This window comes from Prionailurus bengalensis, chromosome C1 (assembly GCF_016509475.1).
Source record: "Prionailurus bengalensis isolate Pbe53 chromosome C1, Fcat_Pben_1.1_paternal_pri, whole genome shotgun sequence".
Classification (NCBI taxonomy): domain Eukaryota; kingdom Metazoa; phylum Chordata; class Mammalia; order Carnivora; family Felidae; genus Prionailurus; species Prionailurus bengalensis.
In genome coordinates this window covers 82,908,360-82,924,711 of record NC_057345.1, presented here as the reverse complement: position 1 = coordinate 82,924,711, position 16,352 = coordinate 82,908,360, and the positions used below count along the sequence as shown (strand labels likewise).

The window sequence follows — 16,352 nt, the reverse complement described above, 5'->3', positions numbered from 1 at the left end:
ACAGGTTGAAGGAGATAATAGATTAAGGTGACTCTCCATTCCCATTTTGTTCAATAAAATTAACTCAAGAATGAAAGTAAGAATACATAAGGCTCAGGCCAATCAAGTTGGAAGTTTAGAAGAAGCCCATATATTTTCCAGGAAATCTTTATTGCACACCTACCATGAGACAAGCAACATGCTAAGAATTGGGCACCCATAGTACCATACATAAAGCAGACCCAGCCTCTGTCCTCATGAAGCATACAAACAGATAGTAAGCAAAGAATCCCACTAATAATATAAATCATATTTGTGATACAAACTGTAGAAAAAAATACAGAATGTATGGAGTCTTTTTCATAGGAAGACCTTATTTAGACTGAAGGAGCAGAGGAAGTCTCTCTGAGGAACTGGCAGTTAAGGACCCCTGTAAGCTGGGTATGGATTAGAAGGGTAAAGGGAAAAGGATATTTCAGGAGATCCATAATGTGGTCCTAAATTTGGTGAATGGCCATGGTTATAGAAACAGAGGAAGAGACAAAAATGATGAAGTCATGTTAATTCTCCTTTTAAAACATAGTGACTTGGGGTGCCTAGGTGGCTCAGTAGTTAATTGTCCAAATCTTAATTACAGCTCAGGTCATAATTTCAGGGTTTGTGAGATCGAGCCCTGCATCAGGCTCTGCACTGACAGCATGGAGCTTGGGGTGCTCTCTCCCTCTCTCTCTGCCCCTCCCCACCTCTCTCAAAAATAAATAAATAAACATTTTTTTAAACTTAAAAAAATTTAGTGCTTCTCATATATTAAAGGATAAGGGCTAGTAAGGAGTTAAGAATAAGTGGACCAAGATGATTAGGGTTTTTTATGGTCCCAGTCACTGAGATAAAGAAAAGATAATGAATCAGAGATTTATTCTTAGTGTTTTAGATTTAATGGGCTTTTTTGATGTGGGATGAAAACTTAGATTTGAGCATATTGAAAGTAATGAATTCAAGCAATTTAGGGACCTGTGCTGGAAGATACAAAGGAAAAAGAACTGACATATTGATACCTACTGTGTGCTATACCAAGATAGAAACTTCACATATATTTTTGTAAATATTACTAAACTTAATACCCTATGAGAGAGAAGTAAGCTCTGGGGAAGCAGAAGAGAACAACTGAGCAGAAAAGAAACGGGAAAATAACCAGAAGCTAATGATGGTATGGAGGCGTGGGAACCAAAGATGAAGTCTTAAGAATGTGGAAGTGTCCACAGGTCTGAAAGCACTGCTCATCTTGGCAACAGGACCTTGTATTGTTTCATTTTATCTTTCACACATAATCACTGAGATTCCAACCTCTGGTTTGCAAAAATTATACATTCACCCATACGTTCATTCTGTCCTTCAGCCAACAATTATTAACGTACATCATTAATGCCACCATGTACTGGCACTGATGCAATCACTAGAAATTCAGTAGTGAACAAAACAACAGCCCGGCTCTCATGGCTCTTACATTTTACTAAGGAGAAACAGACAAACAAGTGAATGCGTGCTGTGTCAGATGGTCACAGTGCTGTGAAGAAAATATATCAGGATTAAGAGAATAGGAATTGCTGGAGAGGTTGGTCGGGAGAGGCCTGCCTGATTAAATGGCATTTGAGTAAACACTTTAAAGAGTGAAAGGATGAACGACGACATGGATAGATATCTTTGGGGAGTACATCCCATTCGGAAGGAACAGAAAGTGCAAAGACCCTAAAATAGGAAAGCCTTTGGCAGGAAACCATGGAGGCTTTTTAAAAGGAAGAAAGACATGATCTGACGTAATTTTTCAAAGGATCCTTTTAGCTGTGATGTTGATACAAGATCCTAGACGGGCAAGGGCAGAAGCAGGGAGACTGGTTAGAAGGCCATTGTAACAACTCAGGCGAGAGATTGGCAGGAGGGAGAACAAATACGAGATAGTGTCAGAAGGCCTCAACTCCCTTGTTTCAAATGAAATGATGTGTGTGAAAGTATTGTACAAAGCATAGTTCTATTCAAATGTAAGGGGCCATGGTTATTGTTATTTTCTTATGAGTCCCCCACCCCTTTGCCCATTATTTCAGACCCCATCTGGATGGTGTAGCTGTGTGCTTATTCAGTCCTCACTGAAATTAACATCCACGTTCCCTTTAAGAGCCATCTCTGTGAATGTGAATCAGACATTGCTTCTTGTGTTTTTATTGTTTTATACTACCACACATACCCAGGCACGCTGTATACTTCCCTCTGTTGCTTTCATTGCTCTTACATTTTCCCTAAGGTGCTTCTTCTGTTCTTGACATGCCATTTTTTCCTTCTTCCCTTTTTCCTGGAGGGACTGGGCTATCTGTTATCATGCTTAATGTTTTCTCTGTCCACCCATCTGTTTATTTTAGCTTGTTTCTTCCCTCCTGTCTGCTGGCCTCTTTATAGATTCCTCTGTTCAATAGTTTAAACTCCATGACACTGCTTTGTTTATCCTCTCAGCTAGCATAGTATATTATTCCCCATCTGCTACAGAAAGAGCCCCAGTGCCCCACAAAGTTAACTAAGCCCCTCTTGTCTGAACAAGTTTTTCAGTCATGCATTCAAGTTTCTAATCTACCCCATCTTCCCTGGTTATGAGTGTGACAATATTATTTCTAAGCAAGCCATGCTCAATAGATCTCATCTTTTGTTCTTTTTTCCTTCAAATGCCTCAGATAAGATTTAATGGTCTGTTGCCTCAGAGGTAGGCGGTTTCAATATCAGTCCATCAGTAAGTATTTATTGAGTATTTGCTATGTGACCAGCAGTGTGCTGTGGGCCGAGTCTATATCCAAAGCTGTAAAAAGCACGGTCCAAGGCACAGGGATTTCCCCAATCTCGGTGGAGATGTAGCACTAACATGTATTTGCTATGCACTCATTGCAATCCAGGAATTGTGCTAGAAACTAGGAATACAACATGAATTTTAAAAAGAAAGACATCTATCCTTATGGAGCTCATAGTCTAGCAAGGGAAAAAGACACATGTTAAAAATTATTTACAGTTCAATCAAATATGTACAAAATGCTCTGGGAACACAGAGGAGTGAAAGGGATTAGTTCTGCCTCGGGTAATTGTGGAAAGCTTCACAGAGATGGTGATATTTAACATGGAGTTTAATAAATTAGTGTTAATTAAGCAGAGAATTAATAATAAAAGCTAATATTTATTGAGTACTTATGAGGTTTCAGGCACGGTTCTACATGCTTGAGAATTGACTCATTTAATTCTCACAGTAACCCTATCAGGTTCCCTGTTTTTCCCATTTTACTGATGTAGTAACTGATAAGCAGGTTAAATAACTTGCGCAAGGTTAAACAGCTAGGAAGACATCAAAACCAAGATGTGATTCTGAAGTCTGGCTCTAGAACCTGGCCCTTAAACACTGTCTTCTGTGTCTCTCACAAAAGAAAAAAAAAAAAGAAGAAGGAAGGCGGTATTTCAAGCAAATCAGTGCATTTGAAAAGTATAGTATCTATACATGTTGGGAATAAAATACAGCCATGGGACCTTAAATCCAATACACAATCCCTGAATCAACCAGGTAGTAGGGTCTGACTGGTAAACCCATTCTTTTTTTCAGTAGGAATTCATAGAAGGGACCAAACTGAGAGGCAATACTGAGTAAAATAATCCAGTTTTCTTGATCAGTCTTAGCATGATATAAAAGGGCAAAGGGATGTACTGATTAAGCTGCTGACAATGTCAGCTAGAGCATCAGTTGGTTATTCCCAGTGTTACCCTGTGACTACGGGGTTCTTGAGAACCCAAAGTGTTCGCTAGCAACATGCTATCCAGCTTCTCCTTGCCCCCCTCAGAAGCTAAAAATAGCCTCAAAGGCCCTCAGTCCTATACCAGGGAGTGGTCTGAGGCCCTAAGGTCGACCTGCCTGACATCCAGTTGATTTCCTTTTTAGCAACCCCACATTTCGATTTCCAATTTCATAATGACACAGCATTTACCATATATACATATATATATATATATCACCACATTATAGAGCTGCCAATTTTATGAAAGAAACAGAAATGAAAGGATTCTGAAGAAGAGGGTAGTCAGAAATAGTGCTGGAAGATTGAAGGAGAAGAACCGGAGATAAAGTAAGAAAAAGAGCTGGCCTCCTGCAGCAGGTACAAAGGTCTCCTTCTAAAAGGTGAACCAGGACTTTCCGAAGAAGCTCCTGACACGTTCCACAGGTTCACTTGTGCCAGAGAAAGGAAACCGAATAGGAGACAGTTTTGTCTCCTCACCGAGAACCGAAGCGACAGTGTGCACATTTGGCCCAGCTAAATGAGAAACGTGCTTTATTCCCAGGCAGCATATAACAGAGATTTGAGAGTCTGCCAAGACTTATAAAGTCCCCCGAATGCTTCCCACTTCTGTTGATATATATGAGAATGAATTCTCATTCTCCTTATGAAGCCAGGAATGTATCTCTAACGTCTTTGAATTTCTGGGTAGGAAAATGAATGGTTTAGGGGCACTAGCGATGTTTTCATCTCTTCTTCCTGCTGCTTCTAGTAAGAGATGGACTGCATCTCATAAGACTGGCAAGACAGTGTTGGCAGGAGACCAGTCAGCCTGATCGAGTGGTTTATTATTTCAATTGAATTGTGAGAGAAAGGAGAAAAGTACTCAGATAAAACCGTAAGACTGTATTAGATACTACAGAGCATAAAAGAGATGGCGTAGGAAGAGAAATAGTGGAGGACTATCCCAGCAATTGTCAGAGGATACCATAAAAATGGGATGGGGTAACATTAACCTTCTCGGTTGTCTCTATACCAACAAATAGCCGGTGGAAAATTATTGAACTGAACTTTAAAAGAAATGGACCTTATTTGGTAAATATCATCTCTTACATCTTATGGGGATGTTTTGCAATGTGCTTCCTGAGTGGAATATGACTATGGAAAGGTATATCGTGTTTGGAATAAATAGGTCTAATTGAAGGGCTGGGGGAGGAGCAGTGTATGTCAAAAAGATATACACATGCATTGAAATCCACAAACCTGAAAGTGAGGCATGGAGGAAGCAGCTGCAGGAGAGTGAAATGAAAGAAAAACAGAAATGTTATCCTGGGACTACATCAGAGACCTCATAACCAGATGGTTAATATGGACAGGCAAGATAGAGGAGCGATGTAAGCCTTTACAGACTTCAGATGAAAATCCCACTCCACTAAAGGCAAAACATCTGAAAAATTATTGAATTGCCTTGTTGGAAATTTAATCCCACAGAAGAGAGAGAAGCCATGAGGGGTCTTGCTGCATTGGCTTATTTCTGGCTCCTTATAAAAATCCGTTGGGGAAAGTGGCAGCTAAAAGAGTCTTGAAGGAAAGTAACCATCCCATATCATCCTAGAGTTCATTAGGCCACAGAGAGGAACTCAGCTTGGACATACATGTATGCCCCACCTTTAGTACATCCCATTTCAGGAAGCTCAGACGAAACAATAGAAAACAATCCCACAGTCGGTGACTCTAACTTGAGGATGGATCAAGAAGAATGAGAAGCTGTCAAATAGAAAGTTGACGACATAATTACTCAGTTTCCCAATGAGTAAGAAAAGAGTCAAGCATTTAGATAATTCAATAGCGAATGGTCGTATGAGAAAATAAAGATCACGTTACCAATGATGATCATAAAACAGTGGCATCAAGGATTAAGGATGTTTCAGAAGTACCAAAAAAAGTATTAGGAAGAAAGAAAATGTATTTGGTCTATTAAAAGTTTTTAAGAAAGGAAAAGAAAATACACCCACTACTTAGAGCAGATGGTATACTGTTAACTTACAATTAGTGAGAAGTGCTCAATTCCTATTATCTTTCTAGCATCCCCATAGAGAACGCTCTTAGAACTGAAAAGGTAGGGAAAATATATTTGAGAGGTGAAGCCCAAGATAGGAAAGGATATAGTAAAAGCACATCACATTAGCTTCATGGAATTTAAACCCAAAATGTCTGGCATGAACTTGCTACTTTAAAGCCTGAGCTACCTACATAAAAAGAATACAGTGATTAGAGTACCCTTCTGTACTAAGCCAACCATGGTTACACCCAAGCCTCACTCATCTGTCTCTCCCACTCACAAGCCCCTCCCACTCCTTCTTTGCCCCATTTCAGTTCCCGGATTCTCGCTTGCTTCTGTCTCATCTCTCTATTACTTTTTTCACTCACCTTCCCCGCCAATCTACAACTTTATTTCCAAGCCTATGCTCTGTCTCTGACCTCCCATCTCAGCATATTCATGCTAAGCCCTCAGTTATCAGAGTTCTGCTGAATATAAACTCAAGATTTCCTTTTCTCACTGTACAGACCCCCTCCCTGCTTCCCAGCTCAGAGGGTATCAAAAATAAATTGCATGCTCTATGTTTGAAAGTATCTTTGTATGATATTGCTGTATCACACTGCTGAAAAATAAATGTTGCCTCAGGTTCTTTAGAAAAGGAAAAGGTGGATGTGGCAGGGAAAGGGTAGAAGTAGACGAGAATGCTGGAGGTCTGACTCCAGTGAAAGTCTCCAAAGATCATTAAACTTTCAACTTGAGAGAGTTAGTAAAGAAAGAAGTTATTAAGAATCAGCATAAATTCATTGAGAATGTACCATACTATCTCATTTCCTATTTTGATAGCTTTATTAGGCAAGTAGTATGAACTTGGAGTAAAAGATAAGAAACTGTGACATTGGTTATGGTACAAATAAGGATAAGATGATTAAACAGCTACACCCAAATAATGTAAATATTGGATCCCTTTCAGACTGAAGCCATAGGATTGTCCACAGCACTGTTGTCCTGGTCCTGGCCTTTGAATGGCACTCTTGACAGGTTTGGAGAAAGTACGTTAATCAGATGTGTAGAAGACTTAAAGCTAGGAAAAACAGTTAACATGCCAGATAACAATCACAACTTGAAAGTACTTCAATCACCAATAAAAACTAGGGGAAAACTAACAGATTTATGCCAAGCATAATAAATTGAGTATGATACAGCAAGGATAGGATTGGAGGTCTCTAGTTCCTCACCCTTTGGTCCAAAAATTTATATCAAAGAGAAATATTGACTGTTTTAGGCTTTTTAAAATGTTTATTTATTTATTTTGAGAGAGTATGTGAGTAGGAGAGGGGCAGGCAGAGAGAGAGGGTGAGAGGGAATCCCAAGCAGTCTCCGCACTGTCAATGCGGAGCCCGACTCGGGGAAATCAAGAGTCAAACTCCTAACCGACTGAGCCACCCAGGTACCCCCAGACTGATCCAGTTTTTAAAAATACTTTTGATTATCCCAAAGAAATAATTAACTGACAAAGACGTGATTCTGGAATTCTATAATCCTTCACAATGTTAATTTTGGGAACACTTCATTTAAATCAAATGTGTCATCTATACTTTAAAGAATTTGGCATCACTTTCTCCTCATGCACATTCACACATAAACATTTCCACTAATCAGGGATGGCTATAGCAGATTGCTTGACCTTTGTATATGCATACCCTGCTTGGAATAATGAATGTAGGTGTGTGTCCAGGGAGGAGTAGAACAGCCATATGTCCTTTACTGATTATATGTGTCTTTCAGTGAACTCCAAATCCCAGATGTGTATTCAAAGATACTCATAAGCTGGCAGTACTAAATGGAAGCTTTGGGTTTTAAACAATGTCCACATTTTCAGGCACATGGTATGGTAATTCATTTTCTTTGCTATTCTTTCCAAAATAATTTATAATAGTTATCATTGTTCTAACCTCTTCCAGATTAAAAAACTATATACAGTGTCTTAAGAACTATGAAGACTACATAACACCATGTGCTGATAAAATTTAGAGGCTCCAAGGACCTTATTTTATTTAGTTTTACATTAAGCATAAGGTTTTAATAAATCACAACAGCAAATCTCCAATGTAGAGAAGAAGGTATATTTACTATACACAGAATGTGAACTTGCCTCTTAAAATAAAATCTTTTAAAATATACATTCTTTTGAATAAGCCTTCAAGGTTTTGATGACTGTCTAGGGAATTTCCTGTTTAATCATTGTTTGAATATTTTTTGATGATTTCAGTCAAGCTGTGATCTGATTCAATGAAACAAAGAAATTTTTGACTGATTTATTTCCTAGATTGAAAAAATTATTTTCTATCACATGTAAATAGCTTTATAGCTGACGAGTGACCTTATGTACTTACTACCTTAAAACATTATTAGAAAATATTAAACATGTCCAGATACTTTGACTATGATTATTTTGCATTTAAAGAAGTGCTCAGGGGCACCTGGGTGGCTCAGTAGCTTAAGTGTCCAACTTTGGCTCAGGTCATGATCTCACGGTTGGTGGGTTCGAGCCCCGCATTGGGCTCTGTGCTAACAGATCAGAGCCTGGAGCCTGCTTCTGATTCTGTGTCTCCCTCTCTCTGTCCCCCTCCTCCACTTGCACTGTGTCTCTCTCACAAAAATAAATAGACATTTAAAAAATACTTTTTTTAAAATAAGTGCTCAAATCTATTTTTGATTCTCATGCTAATAAAAATGTTTAGTAAATCAACAAGTATCTATTAACCCATACAACTAACTATGTGCCTAATATTACACTGTATACTTAGCACCTAAATAAATGAAAGCTATATTTATTTCAACAGATATTTGAGTACCCATTATGTTTCAGTGATCTGCAGGAGCAAGATATGCCACAGGAGACACAAAGATGAATTAAAGCCTGCTAAGAGACTGAATATAGGAAGCCAAATATAGAAACTATCTACAACATGAAGTAGAATTTGCTAAATAGAGAAATAGCGGATGAGTCAGCATAGCAGTGCTTATGACCATAGAATTTGAAGTCATGCAGCACTGGTCTGAATCCCTGCTTCATTATTTACTTAATTTTGTACCTTAAATATGAGTCACTGCATCACATATAAAATGTGTTGAGGTTTAAATGAGACAGTGCTTTAAAATCGTGGCATTGGTCTGATACATAGAAAGAACTCAAAAGTTGTCTGCTATCATTGGTCCCGTATAATAGATAAAATGCTATAGGTCACTAAGGGGAATATAAAGATGGGGAGGGGAGAAAGAGAGGTCAGGGGGAAAGGAGGAGATGAAGGAAAAAGAGGAAGAGACAAAGAGATTACATCTTCAATTTGGTTGGGAAAGGCAAAAGAAGGATTGAGGAAATCTTCATGAAGTAGTGGCATGTCAGATGTCTTTGAAGGATGGGTAGGAGTTTTCAAAGTGGAGATGAGAAGGAAGGGTATCCTAGACAGATACCCTCAACATAAATTTAGGTTCCAGAGGAGTCCATTGACAGGTGTGTTCAGTGTAGCTGAAACACGTGGTATTTGGAAGCGATAAATAAGACCAAAAAAGACATTGTTAGAAAGCCTTAAATGCCAGACTTAGATGTGAGACTGTATTTAATGTAACAGATTTTTGAGTAAGGTAGTGAGAAATTGAGTCCATGCTGTACAGCCTGGATTAAGATGACAACATTGCATAGGGTGGAATGGCAACAGAAGACTATGAGCATGAGACTCATCACATAGGCTCTTAACTGAATTAGAGGTAACAGGAAACTAATGAGCAATGGTTCCAGATTGTAGCCGACTTGGAAAGAAGATTCAAAAGATATTGCAGATCCAGAACTCACAAGACTTGACCACAGATGAGATGCTGGAGGAAGGAGAAATTGGAGTAGATCGCACTCTCAAATTTCAAGTCTCCGTGATTGGAAAAATCCTACCACTGTTGACAAAATGAAGGAAGTCACGGGGTGCCTGTATGGCTCAGTTGGTTGAGGGTCCAACTTTGGCCCAGGTCATGATCTCACGGTTTGTGAGTTCGAGCCCCACGTCGGGCTCTGTGCTGACAGCTCAGAGCCTGGAGCCTGCTTCAGATTCTGTGTCTCCCTCTCTCTCTGCCCCTCCCCCACTCATGCTCTGTCTCTCTTTCTCTGTCAAAAATAAACATTAAAAAAATTGTTTTTTTTAAATGAAGGATGTCAGAAGGAAGACCCAGTTTTGCAGTGTTGATGATAAGTTTAGTGAGTGGAGAATCTGTGTTACCAATTTCTAGTAACAATGCCTGTCGTGAAGCTGACAAATGTAGATCTTGAGTTTGTGAGAGTGATTCTGAATAGAGATATTGATTTGGACATCAAGTGCCCACCTACAGACAGACTGCAGTACAGTTGAAATTATATCTTCAACACATTGAAAAGAAAATAGTGAAGAGCCTTGTAAATTTTCTATCACCTTACTCCTACTAGAGAGATGAACAAATGAAGTACATATTATAATGTAAACCTTGTTTCAGTTTGAAAACTCCAAGTCATGAGCATATTGTCATTTAGAGCTGGAAATGGAGAAAAAAGTAAAACGAGGGTAACCAGGGTCATAAAGAGAAGAACAGAAAATAAAATGCCAAAGAGAATATAGGAAGATTGCTTTAAGAGTCAGACCTCCTTGAATGTGGACCTTGAATTCGAACAAAACATCCTCTTGGTAAAAAGTTAAAGACAAAAGCAGAAAATGTTAACAGCATACTAATTTGACAAACATTGTTACATCCTTCTGTTTTTGTTTTATGAAAGAAAGTATTTCTTATTGTTGATGAAACATCTTCTGTGCTTCACATATTAAGCACACTTCCAATTAATATGAAGAACAAAGCAATGTGTAACCACATGAAAAATCGTCAGCAGTGAATGAAGAAAATCCTAGTTCTTTAAAAGTAAAAGAGCAGCATCTTATTTAGCTATTAGATGAATCTAATTAATTAACATAAATTAGAATTTTTAAATAATGAAATATACTCTTTAAGACATGACAGGTGGGTATGCTATCAAAGCACTTTTCTAAATGAAAATCTGGAATCCAAATGCAGTGATACAAATGCATAGCATTCACATTTTTATTCCCCTCATTCCTAGCAATCTAAAGTTTTCTAGTTTAAGTGTGTTACCCTTTTGCGCTTTTTATTATTTCTGCATCCTTCGAAGTTCAAAATTGGGAAAAGGTAAGCTACAGCCGCTGAAAAGGGTGTCATTTCTTCTGTCCGCAGAAACACTGTTTTACATCATCTGGTAGAAATCCTATGGAAAGCAGCCAATTAGGTCTTGTGTTTCTAAGCTGGATACACACACACACACACACACACACACACGCACGCACACACACAGATTTTGCCTATCTTTCAGAAGACAAAAATTTTTAAGCTACCATTATGAAAAGCATTAACTACAAGAACTATACTACTGAAAGCCTCCTAAGTTACATAATGCAACATTATATATTAAAAAAAAAACTGGGGCATCTGGTGGCTCAGTTGGTTAAGCATCTGATCTTGGCTCAGGTCATGATCTCACGGTTTGTGAGTTCAAGCCCTGCATCGGGCTCTGTGCTGACAGCTCAGAGGAGCCTGGAGCCTGCTTCAGATTCTGTGTCTCCCTCTCTCTCTGCCTCTCCCCCGCTCGTGTTCTGTCTCTCTCGAAAATAAAATAAACATTAAAAAAAACCAACAACAGAGAACTCTGGACTGATAGTAATTATTACATGGCAATGTTTTACAATGAACACTGTAAGTAATTCAGTGCCTATGTTTTAGGATGTAATTGGAAAAGCACTGCAGTACCTTGGAACGTTTGGGGAACTGAGCCACCTCGAGCAAGTTGTGGCCATGATCGATGAAGAAATGTGTATCAACTGTGGCAAATGCTACATGACCTGTAATGACTCTGGCTACCAGGTAAGAATTCTACTGTAATTAGGATGCTGTGAGGCATGTTTCTTCTGGTTTTCTAGCGGAAAGCATCTTCTGTTGCTAGGTGTGCAATTCAGACCAGACGTGCCCAATACTGTTGCTCAGCAGTGGTATGTCTGTCCCCTCGCCCTCTGGGCATAGTAATTTTTTTCAAAGGAACACCATAACTTATACTAACTGTGCCACCATTCAATGTACAGTGTTTTTTTTTTAAATATTTTATTACCCATAAAACTGGATGGAAAAATCCAACCCAAAGAGAAATCCACACAGTCATGCACATTAGGAAGCATTGTGCTTTAATACAGAGGGAAGGGAAAGGAATTACCATTTATTGCCATCACCCTGAAAGGACTTGATTCTTTCTACCAAAAGAGAATTCTCTTCTGTCCAGTATTGACTGGGCTTCTACTACCGTAAGAAAGAAAAAGCACTTTCCCATCAGGCCAGGTGTTGGGACTGGGAATTCCTTTGTGGCTGCAGAAGCCAGCAAGTTGTATTCTTATCACATGCAGTAGCCATGGATTCATCCCAGTTCCTCACCCTTCATCTGAGAAGCTGCCAGGGGGTGACACAGGAAAAGTAGGGATTCAGCTGTCTTCAGTCTCACAACTACAGAATAATATTGTTTTCATTACGCTTTTCAAGCTATGAAGAAGTAAAGTAAAATAATACATTTAAAGATGATTAATGGAATTTTGAAGATAGATAAAATGGACTATTTTTAAAAATTGAACTTTAGTAAACTCAGCCTGGAGGAAGATCCCATGTTGCTCGTGGTGGGATTGTGCATATTCTTCTGACCACCTAATTAAGAGATATAACAGACATATTGAAATTTCTAAAAAATCTTCCTCTTTAATTTGACATTAGCTCTATGCCAAATTTTTACTCAACATATCACTTTTTTTAATATAGCTGAAAGGTGTCTCTAACAGTTATTTTGGAAATGCTAATCCTATCACACTGACTTTCATCTTGGCTTTCCTCTAATTAACCAATCAGAGATGAGTTAATAAGTCCTGTCACCAAAATCATAGCAGTTCTCTAGTATGTCCATTCTTAGAAGTTACAGGGGCACGTGGGTGGCTTAGGTAAGTGTCCGACTCTTGATTTCAGCTCAGGTCACTATTTCACGGTTAGTAGGTTTGAGCCCCGAGTTGGGCTCAATGCTGATAGTGCAGAGCCTGCTTGGGATTCTCTCTCTCTCTGCCCCTCCCCTGTTCATGCTCTCTCTGTCTCTCTCTCTCTCTCTGTCTCTCTCTCTCAAAAAAATAAATGAACTTTAAAAAAATTTAAAAAGAAAAGAAGTTATGACTCCTACCATAAAATTCTAGCCTTGGTACAATGTCAAAAATAAAACCAACCCCCCCCCCCCCAAAACCCTTATTAATGAGAAAAAAAATCACAATTTTGCTTTAAAAAGTTTTTTAAGTACTCCTTTGACTCTTCTGTCTCAAGAAGATTTAAAAAAAAAACAGAAAAAGTCTTCAACTGATTATAAAATTTTATGTCTGCAAATTTTTAAGTATGAAATTTTTAAGATAAGCATTATTTTATTTTCAATTGCTTCTTGAATTTCTATTTATAAAAGGGTACATAAGGAAGAGAAATAGTTTTTACTCATTCACACAGTCATCCAAGATGTTGTTTTATTTTTAAAAATGACAACAATTTATGTGAACAAAGTTTCTTATGGTTTGTCACTTCTTCAGTTATAATATGGTTGTTTCCTTAAAGATCAGCCTTTTTTTTTTATATTAAGCAGTCTGACATAATTTACTCTAATGAAACCATTTGTCTTTTATGTGCATAAAAGAGGAAACAATTATAGTTACAAGTAGCTTCAATTGGGGGAAGGAAATTTTTTTTTAACAAAAAAAAGTTATTTTGAATTGGATGATAACACGTTTTATATGAAACAGGACAAAAGTCAGAATCAAGGAATTGTTTACTTGGAAATCCTCAAACCTCAAAACTGGCTCTTAAGCTAACTTGTTTTTTTAACTCCTATTTTCTTCTAAAAACTACATGCATAATTTGAAATCCAAGCAAATACATTCCTTGCTCCATCTGACAGTGACCCTTTTTCCCTGTCGAGAGCGAGGAGCATGAGGAGAGAAAGCACCCCACCGTCCTCAGGTAGCAGACACCCCATCCTGATAGGACTGGAAGGACCCGAGCTCTGCTCAGAACAAAGGAAACTAGAGACTTACTGGTATGAAATAGTTCCCTCACGCAACACAAGAAAAATGTCTCCAAGGAAGTTTAAACAATGTATTTCTAATTTAAAAGGATTTCTTTTCTATTGTGCCATTGTTGTTGTTGTTGTTGTTGTTGTTGTTGTTTTCCCTCTGGCACCTCAACTGTTGCTATAGTTGCACGCAGTGCTGGGCGTCGTTGTCTCCAAGCTCCGCTCTACTGTGGTGGAGAAAAACGTTGATGCCAAAAGGGGGGCGTTCTTGACCTTTTTGGTCAGTGACAGCAATACTCTTTATTTCCATTTGCAGGCTATACAGTTTGATCCTGAAACCCACCTGCCCACCATTACTGACTCCTGTACGGGCTGTACCCTGTGTCTCAGCGTCTGCCCTATTATCGACTGCATCAAAATGGTTTCCAGGACAACACCTTATGAACCAAAGAGAGGCTTGCCCTTAGCTGTGAATAATCTGGTGTGTTAAGGTGATTTGTGAAACAGTTGCTGGGAACTTTGAGGTCACCTAGTATGCTGATCTTTTTAACTGTGATCATTATGTTCAGCTCTTTCTAAATTGAAACAAATACATAATTTCAAAAAAAAATTTCTGAGTGAATAAATAAATTTCCAAATTTTGAAAAATGTCTACTGCCAGTGGCCATGCAATTAATGGTCATAAAATAGAATAATTCTCCTGTGAGAATACTTGCTAAATAACTGCATAGCAGTTAATTGGACATTCACCATCAGTTGTCCATTTTGAAAAACAGTAACTTTTTTGTGGCAATTAATGCAGTATTTCCAAATAGCCTGGTGCTGTGCTCTGTCTTTGATTTCTAATTGTAAGTGAAATTAAGTATTTTAGAACAAAGTACCATTTAACTTACAAGAAAATGTTTCCAAGGAAACATTTTATAATTAAAAATTACATTTAATTTTAACCCTGTTTCTAAGCAAATGTAATTAGCTCCATAAAGCACGAATGAAGAAAGTCAAATGATTATTTACCGTGGCAGGAGAAGAAAGCCAAAGAGGATTTGCAAAACTTAAATTTTAAGTCCCCTTTGTTAAAAATAGCTTCTTTGTGGGGGGCTAGAACCTCAAAGTGATAGTATTTAGTAATCATTCGTATCACTCTGCTAGTCACCATTCAAGCCTGAGGTGGGTGTTCAAACTCTACCAATGAATCAACATGATATTCTTCTTTAAATATTTAAACTATGTTCCTAACAAAACAAGATATTAGGATGGAATTCTGGTTAAAGCTACTCTTTTGCTGTGCACAGATCTGCTCTGTCTGCTTCTAATAGTAGCCTTCATGATTATAGCAATTAATGTTTGAACAAAGACCAAATTATACAGCAGTGGGCCATGTGCTTCATTATTCAAGAGTGAAAAATATAGTATTGGTAATATATATTAAGTGGGCAAAGCCTATTTGACTACTCTCTATTTTAGTGTTTAATTTTTTAAAAGGTAATCAAATAAAAAGAAATATATATTTTCTGTTATTGCCAGTATTTTTGTATTTCTCTATTTTCATAATCAACAAATAGCATCATATAAATTCATTTATCTCTTTTTTGTGGTATATTTCAATATGAATCCATAAGTAACATATCTTTAAGTAACAATCTGTGGTATATTTCTATGAAAAATGTAAGACCTAGAAAAATAAATGTTTGATTATGCACTTTTAGAAATGCACATTTACCGCAAAATCCGCATGATTGAGTAATATCAAATAAAATATCATAAAGCATCTTAAACAACATGGTCTTTTGCTGCCTCATTTGCAAGTACAACATCATGTCAACTATTTAGATTTTGAGGTGAAGTTTTTGATTAATCCTACAGTGAATTCCATCCAAGTGTGTATATAATGCTAGTTCAAAGCTAATGAGGGTAATGACAGTACAGTTATTTAAGTGTTTTATTTCCAGTCCTCTTGATCCAGGTTTTCCTACTGAGTTTAATTCCACTCTGCCAAAAGGCATCTTTCACTGGGCACAGGTCAGGGTTCTTGCAGTGGTTCATGGGCAGAGATAAATGAGAAATGGCAACCTACCATCTTCACTGTAACAAAAATCAGTGTCACTTAATAGTATCCCTTAGTTGGATGTGAAATATTAAAGACTTATATCAATGGACTCCCTTTTATGGTCCTGTCATGGTGGGGGCATCTTACCTTTTGGACTTGGTCACAGCTTAGTGAAGGGTTCGACTTGTCCAGGAAATAAATTTACTGGGGCTATGTGGATGCCATCATAATGTATTACCCCCACCTCAATCTGATGAGAGCTTTTTGCTCTGGGAGTTTTATGAAAGTCCATTCCATGCATATATGCCTGAGTCCTCTTCAAGACACTGACTGCCA

The 16,352-nt window shown here is 38.0% G+C and overlaps 1 protein-coding gene across 1 annotated transcript in view; it reads left to right on the top strand.

The window, feature by feature from the left end:
* DPYD (dihydropyrimidine dehydrogenase) overlaps window positions 1–15,747 on the top strand; it is an 862,317-nt gene extending 846,570 nt beyond the window's left edge. Inside the window, 2 exon segments of the mRNA XM_043575643.1 lie at window positions 11,620–11,760; window positions 14,286–15,747. Of these exon segments, the coding sequence (XP_043431578.1) occupies window positions 11,620–11,760; window positions 14,286–14,459 (315 nt within the window). The 3' untranslated portion in view covers window positions 14,460–15,747.
* The last annotated feature ends 605 nt before the right edge of the window (window positions 15,748–16,352 follow it).